The following is a 17,976-nucleotide window of genomic DNA, read 5'->3' as shown; positions in this document are numbered from 1 at the left end:
GTCACTGTTTAGCAATTAAATGGGACCCCCTAGGAGAAAAAAGGTCAGACACCTTTTTGTAAAGAATCAAAATTACAAATATTTTATTGGTAATTTAGAATGTTTGCACTGCTTGATCTACAGAAGTTGCTATTTTAAGTGATCACAGAAAATGAAATATAGAATTATTTTACACAGCTATACAGAACAATTTTTAAAAATCCTTTAAACATAATTTCAGTACATACAACATTCTCTTGCCAAGCCAGCTGTGTCTTGATTATGAGCTGTTTGGGACACTGAAATGTCACAGCTCACAGCAGATGCTCCACAACCATCAACTTTTGCATTTGATTCTCTGAGGTGTAGTACCAGTGTTTCAGTTCAGTTTAGGCAGAATTCTGAACAGCTGGGAATTAAAATCTAACTGCTATCTGAAGGCCAAAACACAGAGTTGTGATGCAGTCTCTTGTTTTTTCTGCCTTGAGCCATTCTGTGTGAACTCTTCAGACCACTGGGACAGATGACTCTCACTCTGTGGCACGGCTCGGGGCAAGCACATCCAACTCCTGTGTCTCTCTGCAATTGTTCTGCTACCTGTGACTCCACCTGAGGCTTAGAGAGCATTGGCCTGGAAGTCTTACCCCACGAGCTGATTTCACCCTCTTTTTCTATGTTTTCTAATCAACTCCTTAAAAAAAAAGTATTTAGCTTTTTCTCCTTTTTTGTTCAAAGTGGCAAGTGTCAGATGGGTTTTAAAAAGAGCTATGTTGGGCCCTAATTCTGCTCAAACTGAATTGAATGGTTAAATGTTTACTGATTTCAGTGAACGAAGGAACAAACCTGTACTGAGGATTTCAGAAAACACCTGTGTGGAGTATTAGGAGATTTAATCTTAAAACTGTATAAGAATAGAAGTTTTGAAAATGTTTATTACAGGAAATGAAAGCTTCAATAAAAACACTGCTGTGAATAATACTGAAAAATTGATAAAGTGTGTACTAATATTTATATATGAACCCAAAAAAGGGGCAGTATATATGGTCTTTATTTGCAAAACCTAAATATCTGACTTAGCAGGACTTAACAAAGAATTAGTCCAGGAAAAAATGAAAAGTATGTTACAAGTTGCCAATACAACAGCTATATTTTAAATAAAAATAACAATATACATGTACAATACTGTAATGATATGACTTGATGAAAATAACACTGACCAGTATCAAATCTAAGATTTCACTTATTATCCATCCTTAACAGATAAAACGCATTTCACAGAAATAGATGCAGGTATGGTGATGTGAAGTGATATCCATGGCTTACTGTGAGAAAGTTACCATGAAAATTAAGGTAAAAATGTAAAGAAGGAAACCTAAAATAGATTTATATGTATAAAAGTTCAGCATTATAGCAGCTGAGTGGATGTGCTGCAGCAAGATGGAAACAGCAACTCTATGGTACACACCACACACGCTTGCACACACTCTCACACAAACACACACGTGCCCATGCCCAAATGCATGTGCAGGGGGTCCTCCTCAGCTTGATTATACAAGCATTCATTTACCAGCTTTTGCTGGGGGCAACACCAGGAATGGGGCTCACCACCCCGTTTTTAGCTGTCTGCAAGGTAGCTGTAGCTACCTAAAGTCAGAAACGCATCTAAGGTAACATCAGCTGAACATTTTAATGGAAGCTGTTTTCATCCTGAGCACCTTTAAGGCACTTTAGTAAAAAAAAATGAAGTTAATCAAGACTGGAAAAAAATATAAAAATCCTTGCATTTGAGATCTGGAAATTTAAAATAAAAAAATTCCTGAGTTTTGATAAATAATTTTATTATAATAAAATACCAAGCCTATTGAAAACATGTCTTTTATAAAAGCATGTTATATGACAATTTTTCTTGATAAACTCATGCCTTAGTGCATGAAATATGTTAATAAGTCTTTGGGGACATCTGCAACAAATTAACAGGAAATGCAAAGTCAAAGAATGACCTGTCATGTACATCCAAAATATGCATTGCTCCTGGCAACACACATCATGTTTACTACAGGCATCTTTATCTTTTTCTGTTCTTGCAGGGTCCTGCCCACATCTTAATACTTTACAATTAATTACATTTCACTACTATTTACAGAAGCAGAAACTAATCACACATCTTCTTAGGCCCATAAATATGGAACTACAGAAGTAGAATATATTTTAAAACAGTATGAAGATAAGTATGCTACATAGTACTCTTCTCTAAAAGTACAGTTCATTAATTATTTTCTTTATGAAGATTTAAATCTAAATGGAGATAGAAGTTCAAATTCTCTCTTTTTACCTTGGTTATAATTTTTTTCCACACACTATTTCTAAAAAAAATTGCCCCAAGATAGTATTTGGATTGCAAAAGCAGTTTTAAATTGTCACAAAAGTATCTCCAGTAAAGAACCATCAGGCTCTGGAATGCCCACTTTTTACACAGGATACCATCCATTTGTTTTCAACAAGAAATGAAACAACAGCTGACATAATACCTGTTCTCTGTATGTTTCTACTAGTGTTAATTTTTTGCTTCTGGTGTGTTTTTCTCCTCTCTGCTATCAGTAGACGCAAATACTCATACCCAAAGTGCTGGCAAATGCACTAAGACACACAGTGGCTACAGAAAGGAATTTATAGAGCCTTTGGGAGGTTCCTTCTGACAATAATAGGTAAAAACAATCATCAAAGTAAAATGCACTTTTGGCTTTACTGCATCCTTTAATATTTTCAGTAGCTACCTCTATAATATACCTCATAAAAATTCTACTTTTTAACATTTAGACTTCTATTACAAAGTATTTAGTGTTTTATTTAAAAAAAAAATCACAATAGTGATGGTGGTTAATTTGCTTTATAAAAGATAATACATTGAGTTATATATAATAATGGCTTTGATCCAATTAACTTGATATTATGCTGCTTAATAATTACTGTGACTTCAGTTCCTACAAGTGTTACAGAGAATACAAACTTCATGTACAGGAAGTGGAGATCATTTGGAAGTGCTGATTCAGAAGTATTCAAGTGCTAACAATGACTTGTTCTTTCTATGCTTCTCTTCATGTTCCATAAATGATGATTTCATAAACGTCCATGGTTTTCAATGTGACACAGTTTTAGGACAATTTTTTTAATGTTCTTTTTTTGTGCAAATTCAAAACTAGACTTTTCTGGATGTTGCCATCTTGTCAAAAGTAATTGCCACTTTTACTTAAAAAGGCACCAGCATTAATGTAAGAGAATATACCTTTTATGCTTGTTTTATGAAGAGCTGTACTTGTTACTGGAGCGGAAATTATCATATCCGTGATCATTAGCTTTGAACTTTAAACAGGACTGCCTTTCCTCCAGGGACAACAGATCTTTGGATTGGCACCAGCAACACAAGCATGACTGTTAAAATAAAAGAAATAAACGTTTTACATCACTCTGTTTTTGCACACGTGGCAAAATGCACTGAAAAGCTGCCCTTTCTCAGGGGTAGAGTAGGAAATGGCAAATGTGCAAGATGCTGCTCTGGGATTAGAGCACAAAGCACAGAAATGGGGTTCAACTCTGAACTGCTCATTAACAACCTTACTGCTGGAGTACAGGAAGAGTTATACTGAGTAGTTATATACAGCAACAGACATACACACACATGCCCCATCAAATCTGGTCTGCAATTCTAAATGCATCTGAAAATAAAATTATGACTGCTTGTTTTCCTTTCTCTGATAATCTTTCTTGGGAAAAGAAAAGCATTCTTATCTATGCTTTTTAAGCAAGATGCTGCTATTTAGCTCATTGTTCTGAGATGGAAAAAAGAGAAGGTAGAAAGTTGAAAACCTACATATAATTCATACATTTACTAGATCTACTGCAGTCCTTTTTCTCATGGTCCTGTCTGGCCTTTGGGTGCTGGAAGTGCCTTCCTCACACCCACTTACTTCCATGCTCAGGATGCTGGAGATCTCTTATGTGCTTTCAGCTCCAGTGACTCTTTCAGGGAGCCAGCAGCATAGACAGGGAAGACAAGACCAACACTAAAACCTCTGCAGCCTGTGCTGTCACAGTTATGTGGGAAATACATTAATACTACTAGAAGTAGAGCTGACTGGCTACGGACTGAAAGATGCTTCCATCTTGCTAGTAAGGAATTTAAACAGCCAGGCAATAACCCTAGCTGTGGCCAGTAGTTAAATGCTTGGCAAGAAAAGAAAAATCTAAAAAATTGCCATAAGCAATGTAAGGACTTCAATATAGTGTGTAAAGATAGTAAGGGTTCACAAAAAAAGCCCAACTCTTCATATTTTCCAAGCAGACACAAAGGCTGAAGGACTGATGGGCTGCCAGCCACATACAATCCAGAGCCTGTGTGGAGAATTTAATGTCCAGCTCTATTCTCTCAGACCAAGCCAGGACTACAAACAGGTCTGGCTCATAAAATGTTGGCACTGGAAAGGGACAAGGACAGATTTGCACCCTGTGCCTCACATGACTGATTGAGGTGCTCAGTCAGGATGAAGGTCAGCACCCTCCCTGGCAGGATGCAGAGGATATGGCTACGTGAACCTCTGCAGCACACACTGAGTCTGCTTTGTCAGGGCTCTGGAAGTACTGGGTGCCAGCTTCAGTCAGGAAGTGATGTAGCACTGATTAGCATGGTCCCCAGAGGGTTCATTGTACACTCTGCTCTTTTGCTTTCTCTTTTTGTTACCTTCAAACTTCAGTTCCTTCCTACAGAGCTTCAGCAGGAGAGGGAGTGAACATTTACCATAACCCAAGTAAAATTTAAAGTAAAATTTTATGACTGTTTAAAACACTTTGTGCATTTTAAGGAATGAATTCTACTACTGTCATCATTTTTCAACCAGAGGAGCAACTCCCAGCAGCCACTTACCTTAAAGCAGTTTTGGAATCTTTTGCTCACCAAGTACAGAGCTATTGGATTGATGCAGGAGTTCAGTGAAGCCATGTTAATACCAATATAGTCCATCACAAGAAAAAAGCTGTGTGGAAATTAAAGTGAGACATTTCTCATTTGCTTTAAAAAGGCTTAGTAGAGGTTTACAACTATAGACATTAGACTTGGTTTCACTAATCAAGACTAGCTATTAAATGGAATAGTAATGGGGCTTAAATCAACAGGATTAACTCAAGCAGGTAACAGTTATACTCAACAATAAAGTCTGAATGGTCTGAAGACCATTCTCGTGAAAGTAGTTTTGGGAGATCTAACCATCTTAACTTTTGGAAGATGTTCACAAAGTCTTTTTGCACAAATTGAATCCTAGTCACTCTGTTGAAAGGGAAAACAGGGACAGAAATCCCCTTTCTATTCTCATAGCACCACATGACAGAAGAACAGTCCCAAAAAGGGTCAAGAGGAAGGTGGGGAAAAGCAAGGGAATTCCTCACAATTTTCTTTCTCTGCTACTGGAGTGAAAGCAGAGGGTCCTGGATGAAGAAGCAGGGACAACTGACTACATAGAGTAAGCTAGTTCAATAGGAAATCCAAACATGCTTATTGAGAATTCCCACAACATACAGACTTTTTATTTCTGCATTCTCACCTTAGAAGTTCACATCTGTTGGGGTCCTTCTGATCATAAATAGTGAGTTTCAAGATTCTGCTTAAGTGAAGTGGGAGCCAACACAAGGCAAAAACAAGTACCAGACAGAACACAGTTTTGGCCACCTCACGTCTCTGAGAAAGAAAATTGGACAGAACAGTGTTACAGTTCCTCTCTCCCCCTCTGGATTGTTGTTGTCTTCAAATATCCAAAAGTTTAATAAACAAGATAAAAAAGCCTATCACAATAGGAGTTAGGAAAACATCAAATAGCTTATTTTCTTGGAATATGTGCTTGATCTTTTCTATTGTTCTAGATGTCTTGCACTGATTTGATATATCTCTTATTTCAAGAAGTATGAGTAATAATATGAAAAATAGAGGTTATGAAAACACTAGTTTAAGCAATAATTTAAATTAAAATTAAGAACATATTTGTCTTCTAGATCACTTTCAAATACCAGCTTGTTTTCTATTGCATTTCCTTATGCTTTGATCTCACATCTTATTTTAAATGCCCCAAGAGATTCCAATTACAGCTCTAACCAGGTAAGAGGAAAGGAGTACAAATACACATTATAGAACAATCATAGCTTAATTCTAGTGATGTCTGATGTTTGTGTCTGGGGCACTAGTACCTCAGAATGTCTGCTGGAACATGTTCTGCTAACATATACTACTAACCTCGCTAGGGTTCAGCAAGAACTTTCTTCAAAATAATTAACAGTTTTATAGGACCACCTTCTAGACTAGAGCATGACTTCAGTTTGCATCACAAAATAGCCAACTCTCATTACAGCAAAGAATAAAACCTATAAAAACTGAAACATTAGAACGAAACAAGAACGAAACAATTGTTTGATTTTCAGTTAAAATCTTAGGTTCCTGAGGGCTCTGATTTATATATATGTGTATGAGTTCAGCAGCACCACTGCCAGGAAAGTTCACTTTGCTTCCAATCCTAAAGTGATACAAGAACAGAATGATCTGGCAGGAAAATCAATAAAGTTATTAGTTAGCAGTTACAGAGTGGCCAGGGAGAAATTTTTACCTGTTTTAAGTGGTCATTTAAAGCAATCTGCATCCCACTTTTCTTTCGTAACATCTCACAAGTCATGAGAGTATAGAAAAATGCTGTGATAGCCAGTGGCAAACAGAAGTAAAAGCTGAACAGCCACCAATCTTTAGCTTGTTTGTAAAACTGTAGAGAAAAAACAAAGCATAAACATGGTTTGAAATTAAATGCCGAGAATTTTGTAAGGGGGCTGTAACTAATTGGTCAGCCTGTCCTGAAAAGCATTTCTGTAAGGTGTACACTACAGGTGAGAAAACAGGACAAGACAGCAGTACGTTCAAAGCCCACAAAAAGTCAAATATTTCTGAATGCTCTTCTTTGAACCAGTATGCTTCAGAAATGTCAGTATTTCATTTGAACATTATACTCATGTCACATACACCTGTGCACATTACCATCCACACAACACTGCCAAGATCCAAGGAACTCTCCCAGAGATTTTATCCACGTTAGTGACTTACCATCATAAAGGATGTTTTCTGCGTGGGGTGAAGCAAGCAGATTCTAAGGTACCTTCCTCTGTACTCCATGGTAATCATGTCAAATGCAATAGCTTCTGGAACAGCCAGGATCACTGATATGACCCAGATGAGGACAATTTCCACAGCAGTCCACTTTGGCACTCCAATTCCTTTAATGCGACTCCAAGAAGCGACTGCTCGGTACCTGAAGCGACAGCACACACAATTTCAAAACACAAGAAAACTCACCCAGTTTAACAGGCTTAAATTCATTTTATTTGCATTGTATCAGCTGAGGAAAAGGTGAATTTGAGCCAATGCTTGTATAGGAAACAAATCAGAGACTTCAATGCCAAATGGGTCTCACCTGTCTATACTGAGGGCACACAAACTCAGCACTGTGATTCCCACTGATGCCTTTTGAATGAAGGGCACTAATTTGCACATTTCAACACCAAAGGGCCAGTCCTCTGCAAGTAGCTGTGAAAAGAAAACAACAATTATTTTTTAAAAAGTCATTCCCACTGCTGAAACATGGAGTTCTGTCTTGACTGTTTTCCTTTTCCACCAGGTCTTGTCTTATGAAAACAGGCTGAATGGGATCTGTTTAGACTGGAGAAGAGAAGGTAATGGGGACACCTTTTCAGTACCTTAAGGGGGCCTGAAAGAAGGCTGGAGTGGGACTTTTTACAAGGGCATTTAGTCATAGAACAAAGAGGGACTGGCTTTAAACTGAGATATTGTGAAAATCCAACCTCTTGAAGTGTTCCAGGCCAGGTTGGAAAGGGCATTGATCAACCTGGTCCACTGAAAGGTCTCCCTGCCCATGCCATGCCATGGAGGTTGGAACTAGACAACCTCTAACGTTCAAGTTAAACCATTTTAGGATTCTGTGCAAAACTTAGTCAGGAAGAACCTTTTCACGAGGGAGCCCCTGAGATGTGTGTCCTAAAAACTAGACAGTAGCAGTGTAGTCACACCCTGGTGCGACAAGGGTGTCACTTAAGTCTTAGTCCTGCCTCTTTAAGCCCTGCAAACTCAACTCCTTTTGCTTCATTTTCATCACCCCAGTTTATGGGAAAAAATTACAGAGCAGGTGAGGATCTTTCTCATGTTTGAATTGTCTTTATCTGCCTTGAGCATTCACTACTTTTCTTACACCTTCCAAATAACATATTTCTTGATCAGAAAAATACAGAAAATTACTTGAGGCTGATCAGAACAGGGACAAAGCCATAGGTGCATATCTGGGGTGGGGTTTATTTGAAGCTTAGTGTCTAGGCTCCATCAGCTGAGAAGTCAGGCAACACTGGAGAGAAATGTACCTCCCCCAGTTTTTAGCTGACCATCTGATGACTAATGAAAGGACACTCAAGGAGCACAGACAGATAGTTTGATCTAAATGTTTTGCAGCAGATAAAAACGTCAGATGAATCCCTCACTAATGGTCTTTATTGATCAGTTCACCAACATTCTGTATAATAATACCAAAAGGACTACTTGCACATTCAGCATACTTTTAAGTACTAAAAAATAGAGAAAACAGCACAACGCACTTTAGGATGGTTCACTTACACTTTGAATCATAGACTTTAATGGAAATATTGTCACATTCCCAGCTGCACATTTTATCTGATTTAGGGGAAAAGATTTACTGGACACAGAAAGCACCTTACTCACAGCTGATTCTATGAACAGACAAACATCTGTAGCCTCAGTTTAGCAACATTTAGCCTTTGAACTCTGCTGTGAGCTTCTTTGATGGTCAAATATACCAGAGCAGCAGCCAAATCTTCCAGTTTTCATTAAAACAACATTCTCCACAACAAGGGTTGTGCCAAGAAATAGACGCAATTGTTATATAGAAGAGTAAACTTTTGGAGTTTCTGTAATTAGTTAGATTATCTAAGCCCGTCTCTGTTTTTCATAACTTTCTTCAAATGAGGTCTTTGGAATCTGTTGCAGATACAGGGCTACAAAATGGAAAAGGAGAAGGAAGAATGAGGACTACCCAAAAGACGCTGGAAAATCTTTCCCTTGGCTTTAAACAAGGGTCTCTTCAAACAACTCATTTAAGAAGCTTGTAAGAACAGAAGAATAGCTCATCATACTGCATGGATGTTTCTGGGAACCACAAAGGCTACAAAATCTCTAAGGAGGGTTCTGGACAGGCTGGATTGATGGGCCAAGTCCAAGTCTATGAGGTTCAACAAGAATTGGGTCACAACAGCCCCATGCAGTGCTACAGGCTGGAAGAGTGATGAGGAAGTGGCTGAAAAGATCTGTCAGAAAAGGATCTGGGAGCGCTAGTAACACCTGGCTGAACATGAGCCATCAGTGTGCTCCGGTGGCCAAGAAGGCCAATGGCATCCTGGCCTGTATCAGAAGGACCAGGACAGTGGTTATCCTGGTACTTGGCACTGGTGAGGTCACACCTCATGTGCTGTGTCTAGTTCTGGGCCCTGCCATACAAGAAAGACATTGAGGTTGAGGTGCTGGAGGCTGTTCAGAGAAGGGCAACAAAGCTGGCGAAGGGTCTCGAGAATAAGTTGCATGAGGAGCAGCTGAGGAAGCTGAGATTTAGTCTGGAGAAGAAGAGACCTTGTTGTTGTCTACCACTGCCTGAGACTGTAATAAAGTGGGGGTTGGCCTCTTCTGCAAGTAAGAAACCACAGGACAAGAGGAAATGGCCTCAAGTTGCACCACGGAAGGTTTGGATTGGGTACCTGGAAAAATTTCACTGAAAATTTCACTGGCTGTCAGGCATTGGAATAGGCTGCTCAGGGAAGAGTTCAAAAAAAAATGTACATGTGGCTCTTGGGGACATGACCAATGGTTTAGGGATGAACACAGTGGTGGCAAGCCTGATGGTTAGACTTTGGTTAGACTTGATGATCTTAAGAAATCTTTGCCAACCTTAACTATTCCATGATTCTATAGCTGAAGGCAGCCACAGAGTTGCCTGCTCACATTGGTTTGGTTCAGCAAAGTCCTCATGCAAACAGATATGTCCATCTAAGGATAAACACTAACAAGGTCCATGAGAGTTTTTTTGAAGAGTCCTGAGGTAATTCCAATATAATTTTATTTGAACATAAACGAATTTAGGAACATTTTATGGCTGTGGGCTTTTGGGAACCTCTATGAAGTGCCCACCACTATTTTACCATACCAGAATACCTCCAAATACCTGCTTTAGCTCTGTGCTGCAATGGAATCTTTAAAGAACAGCAGTAGACAAACTGCAACATGGCCCAGCTTTCTATTTCTTCAATGATCTACTTAAGTAAGACAATAAATACAACAATGCCTCAATGCCTCTACAGAAATGAAGCAGAGAAATTAATTCTAAGGATTAATGTTTCTCAAGAATTTTATGGAAAGTAATAAAGCAGAGGAAGTAGGGATGAGGTTGTAATAACCACACAGTATCTTTTGCTTATGTGATGTGGGAAAATAGCATAGACTGTAATTAAAGTATTTTCAGCAGAGCCTCTCCCTGAAACAACTTCTGAATTTCTGTAAGGGGGTGACAGTAACAATCTACTATTAAAACTGTAATGTGAATAATTACATGTATTCTAAATTTACACCCTACAGAATTGAATGACACCCGAACTGATTTATATCAGGCAGTGAAATTCCAGCCTTTCACATCTATTTGCCACAGAAATGTAGGATTGGGTAGCAAGTACATTGTATACTTATTTATGGCACCTACTGTACATTGTACATGAGTTTATACTAGACTAGAGAGAACTCATCAAAAAAGCACTTTGAAGTAAAATATTCTTTTATTTGTTAGTAAAGTGCAGAAATTTGGTCAAATCTCTATTGGCAGGACTTGTTAAAAACTTTTATTTACATCTAGCTGGTGTGTAGACACTCCCTGCCTCTCTTTCCTAAAATCACAGCAGTTCAGCCACATGTTGTAGATTTTGCTGAACTAATATTTATCACTCAGGTGCAGACAGTCACACCTGTGCTCCAAATTGACTGGATTTGAGCCAGCTCCAGTTTGGGATTATAGAGGCGTGGCACATGACTGAATGCAGTCAACTGAGAGAAAGGGTGCATTAGCTTTGGTGGTTTATCATAACATAAAAACATTACTTTCATTCAGCCAGCTTATATCAGGGCAGAATGGACATGCAGCTGTCTGCACTGGATTGCAAAAACATGCGCTTTATGTCTTGCAGCTGATGTATTGTGAAATTTGAGCATTTTAATGGATGAGTCACAAGTTTCTCTATCATGGTATTGCAAGTGGCTAATGATACAAGCTTTACATCAAAAGCTTGAAAACATTAAGAAAGTAAAAGAAAAAAAAAGTTTTGATTGCTGAAGTATGTTTCCTTGATGCTTCTGTCTGTTCTCTGTATTGCTATGGCCCCTTCAAATACAGCCTTGAAGTACAGTGAAGATCCAATGTAAAGTATTTGGGAACATCTCCTTTATGGACAATGATAACTCTTAGTAAATACAGATGTAGCTTATTGTAATTTTGTATGAGTAAGATTATTCTCTTATGCGTCACAATAGGGTAGCTGTAAAAAGATTGTCATTTTACAAATGACAAATGACTTGGAGCCACGAGAGGAGATACTGCCAAGTGGCAGCAAAGAGAAAAATAATGTTGTGCTTTCATAAGTAAGATGCCAAGAGTACTCTACCACTGGCTGGATTCCGAGTGACCTTTTCAATGATTTAAAATCACTTATTTTACACAGGCAAAGTTTTAATTGCTGAGCAGCAGAGATGTGTTTAAGATGAAATAGATCAAAAGGAAAAGTAAAACATTGTGATGAATGAAGTGAAATCATACTTAAAAGAACCAATACATCTGATGCATGCCTAGCCAAGGCTTTCTCAGACCAGACAGATCTGAGCCTAAACTGATGTGCAAGCTGCAGAGCTATGGAAGAAGCCCCAAGAGATGCCGTGACTCACAGACACACCTGCAAATCACAATTCCCACTCTGCTTTCCCTTAGTTGAGCAAGGGCTGAGAGATGTTCTCACTCTGCTGCTGGAACGAGCCGGGCAGAGAGCACCATGTGCTGCTCTGGGGCTCAGCTGCTGTGGTCCCCAGCCAGGAGGCTGATGCCTGGCTCCAACCCACGGGCTGCAGTGGGGCAGGAAGGAGCAGCAAAACGTGCGAATATTCCCGCCAGTGTCCCAGTCCCGAGCAGGGAATGCCCACGGGACACGCAGAGCAGGAACTGGCGCTTCCGCCAAGCCGTGTGTTCACAGCAAACCTCGCTCACAGGACACCGGACTTGATTTTCATCATTCTAAACAGCAGGCACAAGAGAAACCAGACATGCAGCTCTACATCTAATTCACACTCAATAGTTTTTCAATGTATCTCTGAAATGACAGGTAGATTTTCACCTGATTTTTTTTTTTTTTGACATGGGCAGGTCACACAGATATTTTACAGGAACAACCATTTTTCAAACAGAAAATTTTCCCAGGAAATTAAGGTTATGATTAGATAAGTAAGACAACATTACAAACTTATTAATATTTAGTGATAATTATGTCAGGGTGACGATCGCCCCTACAGACAAGAAAATATATTTACTGCTTTCAAGCACAGCTTGGAATGCTTTACTGACCCATCCAATAAACTGTTTAAAATCTTAATATGAGCCATGCAATAATTTTATTTTCTTGTATCTTTATTATAACTCCTCCTAAAACTTAATAAAAAAACCACTTAAGATAAAGCAATTTTATAGAGTCACCTTGAAAATGACAGAAACCTCGTAATGTGCTGTTGAAGTAAAAAATTTCTGCAATTTCACAACTCCAGTGGAAAGACTGCATCAAAAGTAATCACTTAGAAAGCCATGCTGCTGTCAGATTGGGATGGATAATACAGGGTAGAAGATGAAGCCAAAACAGGTCAAACCTTGCTCTGAAATTTGTCACGTGCATCTTTTACACAAGTGAATGTATACACAACAAATGTATAGCTAATGAAAAAAACTACTTTCAATTTACAAATCTATACTAGCATCATCTAACTTACTTCAGTTTGGAGATCCACCATGAAAACTATGTATGTGTACTTTTAACAGCGTTCAGACATTTCCACTACTCCGTACACTTGACTTCAGAATGGACTGCTCCCATCTAAACACAGAACAAAGCTACCTCTCCCTACCACTGCCTGCAGAGTCCAGACAGGTTCCTCCACTGGAAAATTCAGATCTTTCTCAAGTGCCTTTAACTTGCACTTGTTCACCATAAAGGGTTCTTAACCAAAATAGACTTCTAGCTTAATACGGTTAGAAATCAATAAACTTTGTGTAAGAAATTCTGAGATGAGCTTTGCAAGACTTCAAGTAAGTGGTTCAGACCTTAAAAGAAAGGAAATAATGCATTTCTTCCAATAAAATGGTCACTATCTTTGACATCAGAAGAACCAGCAACCAAGAGTTCTAATATGGAAGTACCTTGATTAGAAAGTCAGAAAAAGGTTGGCTTTATCATAATGCATGGCCTACAGGTGCTTGCATTACAAGAGTTAAAAAGTTCACCACAAATAAATTTCCACAGAAATCTTCTTCAGAGCCTTTTTCAGATAATAGCTGGATTAAAAAAGGAGCCAATTTGTGCCTTAATGGTATATAGAGTCCCTAATCTGGTCTTTCTTGTATTTCCAGTGCTTGATAATGCCATATTATGTTAACCATAATTTTTATGTAATCCTTAAATAAAGTTAATGAAAATAAATCAGTGCCTACAAAGCTGACTCTGGCCCTTGATTAGTGGCTTGGATGAAGACTAGATTTTTTCCTTCCCTTGAAATGTTTTTCTCCACTTTTCCATTGAGCTCTAAGAAAAAGGAACCTATGCCAGTATTGCCAGGTAGACATTCTTCTTCAGACATTTGTTGATAGTCAAGAGTTCAGAACACCCCACAACAATGTACACAGCCTAAATTGTCCCCCTTGTTAAAACGCTGGGATATAACAATATAGCGCTGGGATATAACAATAAATTTGATTTAATATACAGGAGTAAATATTACAAAATAAGAGAGAGAGAGATGTTGTTTGTGCATCACAAGAGAAAGCGTTAGTAGGTGATTTTAAGCCTATGAGAGACAAAGCAAGTGAAAGTTTGGAATTTCCAGTCCTGATGTTTTGGTGTCTTAGACATGGGACTTAACAACTTTATCTACTTAGGAAAGTCAGCATAAACTGTCCAGAACTGCAGACCTGCATTGTCAGGTGCACAAGCTGCCACTGTCTTGTCCTCCAAAGTTCAAGTGCAGACAAGAACATAAAAATCTCACTGACCACCTAGTCTATCCCTCTGCTCCTTAATTGCTGTTTGTGGCCTCAAACTAACAAGGACTTACTCCGTTTAGTGGAGCTGCATAGAATCACCTGCACATCCAATTAGTAGCAGTTTTGCAAATTTTCTACATTGCCAAAACATTACATACTGCAGAATGACTGTCTCAGACTTTGCTTCCCATTCTGCAGCTCAAGATCCAGGCAAAGCCAGACCATTTACCAGGACCCAGAATGCCAAAAAGATCTGCCAGGTTCTACATGCTGGAACTGAACACCCTTCAAGCCTTCATTTCATAGCCAGTTTCCTGACTGTGTGAGAGATTCTGATATTATCCATTTCCCACTGAACATATTGCATTATATTCAAATTTAGGAATGCAATGGACTAATTAGCATCCTATGCATTGGAGTGCATTTGCCTCCCTATCCAGGTAACACCTGTTTTTCTTTCGATACCCTCAGTTTAGGAGATGTCAATTTTCATTTGTGCACTTTTTCAGCTACTTATGTGTTCACTTAAGTAGTCACAGGGGACATCTTTTGCAGTTTTCCATTTTAATACCTAATATAAACTTCTTCTAGTGCAGCTTTTGGATTGTCTCCTATGTGTCTGTCTGGAGAGCATTCACAGACACTTTCACACTTTCTAGGGCAAGTGTAGAGGAAAGAACTGCTCCATTTTATTAACATGAGAAATTCTCTCACACTGTTTCATGCAGCTGCCTTACTGACAATGTGGCAGCAAATTCTGAATCTGGATCAGTTTAATGCAGTCTTAAATTGTTTCAAACTGCAAGTTACAATTGCTAAATACATTTGATTTACTGAGGGAGCCTTTGCTTCTCTGCTTTACTGCTGAGTGATCAAAGCCAGTTTTTTATTGCATTACTGTATGTATTCTCCCTGTTGCTCTGGAATGAAATGGGATGTAGAGTTGATAAAAAGTTATCAATTCAAACTGCCCTCAAATGTTTGATTAAATAAACATAGTATCTAAGAGGTGTTTTTTCCTTGTTTTTTAACTTGCATTTATTCAGAAATTCTGTTTTAAAATAGCAAATATTTCACTCATTATTATAAGGGATAATATAAAGAGATTATGGGCTCTTCAGTAAGATGAGTAGTAGTGAGGGAGATTTAGCACCTGAGAGCTATTGCACAGCTCCTAGCATTATCAATAGCACAATAAAAATCCCAGATTGCAGCTGGAATAATATTTATTCGTTAGCAGTCTGACCCTTTACTCCTCCTGCTCCAACCTACTCATGAGTATACACTTGGTGACATTCAATCAAGATAAGAACTGAAGTATATTACTGCATATTAACATTAATTTTGAAATTATCACTGACATTGCAAAGTCTCATACTGAACAGCTGTTATTGATTTAATCTTTTTGATTTTTCTGAAAAGAATCTTTTTGTTCAGCATATTTTTTTTGCAAAAACACATTTTTAAAGCAGTTATTTTGTTTTCTAAATTCCACCGTCATTCAAAAGACCACATGCCTCTCACAAGAATTAAGAGAGTGTAAATAGTATAAAAACTACTGAAACTTGAAATCTGAGAACTAATATGTAATCCAAATTAACTGGATCATGAATTTAACACAATGATGACATTCCCTACTTTGTAATACTTAAATACTTTAAAATGATAAAGAGAGGATATTCCTCTCAGCAGCTTCTGGGATAACTATAAGGAAAATATATCAAAATCTAAGTCCCTTCAATGTGGCTTTCTGGAAGTACAAGTAACAACCCCCAGTGTACAATCATGCATACAAAGTGAAGAGAAGGTGATAGGTGAACGCTATTCTGTTCACTTTATGAAGCCACTGATGGGTGCTCAGGGATCCAGACTGTAAACTTTAAGAGCAGAAGGAGCTCTATTATTATCAGTATACCTTCAAAGAGTGCTAGATTACAAGTAGAGGCTGGATGCAACTGCCCAACTAATCCCGTAGGATTGCACAAACTGGGTAGAGAAGGCGGGGGTTGTCATCCCTCAATGGCAAGTCTTATCAAGTCAAAGCACAGACTACTGAAGGTGCAAGAGGAGCAGGTGCGGCTCATTCCCGCTCAGCTGCCCATGCTGCAACACTGGCAAGGGGTGAAAGGGTTCTCAGCTCAGGAAAGCATCCTGCCTCCCAACCAAGAGATGTACAAAACCGCTTGGTTGAACGATCTTGGCTCTTCCTAGAAAAGCCCCCGCGCCGAAGGGGACTGCACAGACCCACGTAAAATCAAGGGACCAAGTGGTACCCACAGGAGAGGGTCGTCTGTGTCCCCCCTCCATTCCTCGACCAGCCCACTGAACATTTATCCATTGCATTCTTTTATCCCTACGACCGCACCTGTTTCCAGGTGATTTTCAGAGCTTGGTCACCTCCATTCTGCCCCATTCCCAGCCTGGACGCTGAGAGGGATGGGACTGAGGCACAGAGAGGGTGCCGCCTGCGGAGGCACCACATCTGACCAGAATCCCACCCTCCGGCCGGGTTTTGTCGCGAGGTGAAGCCCACAGGTGTGTCCCAGCCAGGACGGGACGCGTCTCCCCGCGGCGGGGCCGGGGGCCGGCAAGGAGCACCGAGCGGCGACCGCCGCGCCCCGCGCCCGCTCCCGAATCCATCCCCGGCCCCTCCTCACCTTGTAGACATTGATGGGGATGTCGATGATGATGTGGAGCAGGTCGCCCAAGGCCAAGCTGGCGATGAGAATGTTGGGGCCGTTCCTCATGCACTTGTTCTTGTAGATGATCCGCAGCAGCGTGGAGTTGCCGATGATGCCCAGGACGAACACCAGGCAGGACACGACCGTGTTGATGTACTTGAAAGTCTCCTTGATCTCCGTCTGCCCCGTGCACATGGGGGGCGAGGCGGAGCGCGGCCGCCCCGCAGCCGCCCCCGGGCCCTTGGGGAGCGCGGCCGGGCGGGACGCGTTGTGCTCGGCGGCGGCGGCCGTCGGGGGCGCGGCGGCGGCGCTCTGCCTGCCCGGGCCGGGCCGGAGCAGGGAGCCGTCCTCCTCCTCGGCGGCGGCGGCGGCGCGGCAGCTGAGGAGCAGCAGGAGCAGGAGGAGGGCGGGCATGGCTGCGCGGCACGGCGGATCGCCCCCCGCCGCCGTCAGCGCCGACCTGCGCGGAGAGAGGGGACAGGGCGTCAGCTGCGGGACAGCGCGCCCGCCGCTCGCAGCGCCGGGGCCGGGGCGCTGCCTGTCCCGGGCGGTGCGGGCGGCTCCGGGGCGAAAAGCTGCGCGGCGGCGGCCGCGGCCAGCAGCCCCTCCGGCCGGACCTGCTCGGTGTCTCCCCCTCACCTCGGCGAGCGGAGCCGAGCGGATCCTCCCCGCCGCCGGCCAGGCAAGGCAAGGCAGACGCGCTCCGCTGGCTGTGGCTGTGGCCGCGCTCCGCGCCCCGGCTGCGCGTCCCGCCCGGAATCGCTGCCGCTGGCCGGCGATGGGCGCTCCGCTCGGGAAGGTGGCAGGGACGGGCGCTGGGGCACAGCCCGGTGTCCGTCAGCCGCGCACCAGACGCCGTGGCCAAAGTCGCGCCGGCGTTGCGGGGC

At 41.0% G+C, this 17,976-nt stretch overlaps 1 protein-coding gene across 1 annotated transcript; it reads right to left on the bottom strand.

The window, feature by feature from the left end:
* Positions 1 to 1,796: 1,796 nt before the first annotated feature.
* Positions 1,797 to 17,770, bottom strand: EDNRB (endothelin receptor type B). The gene is made up of 8 exons (XM_058045356.1): positions 17,729 to 17,770; positions 17,066 to 17,549; positions 7,473 to 7,585; positions 7,106 to 7,310; positions 6,621 to 6,770; positions 5,571 to 5,704; positions 4,898 to 5,006; positions 1,797 to 3,408 (listed from the first exon to the last, which is right to left on the bottom strand). The coding sequence occupies exons 2-8, from the start codon at positions 17,501 to 17,503 to the stop codon at positions 3,277 to 3,279; spliced, it is 1,281 nt and encodes a 426-aa protein (XP_057901339.1). The 5' UTR covers positions 17,504 to 17,549; positions 17,729 to 17,770; the 3' UTR covers positions 1,797 to 3,276.
* Positions 17,771 to 17,976: the final 206 nt, after the last annotated feature.

This window comes from Melospiza georgiana, chromosome 2 (assembly GCF_028018845.1).
Source record: "Melospiza georgiana isolate bMelGeo1 chromosome 2, bMelGeo1.pri, whole genome shotgun sequence".
NCBI classification, from domain to species: Eukaryota; Metazoa; Chordata; class Aves; order Passeriformes; family Passerellidae; genus Melospiza; species Melospiza georgiana.
Note: the sequence above shows the minus strand (reverse complement) of the source record. Positions and strands in the feature narration are given on the sequence as shown.

What these genes read in the sequence shown, in the direction of transcription:
- EDNRB (XM_058045356.1), bottom strand. Translation starts at nt 17,503, where the DNA reads ATGCCCGCCCTCCTCCTGCTCCTGCTGCTCCTCAGCTGCCGCGCCGCC. An exon ending in TGTGCCCTCAGTATAGACAG is followed by an intron (nt 7,311 to 7,472) that starts GTGAGACCCATT and finishes CTGTCGCTTCAG; the next exon opens with GTACCGAGCAGTCGCTTCTT. An exon ending in AACAGATGTGAACTTCTAAG is followed by an intron (nt 5,007 to 5,570) that starts GTGAGAATGCAG and finishes ATTTCCACACAG; the next exon opens with CTTTTTTCTTGTGATGGACT.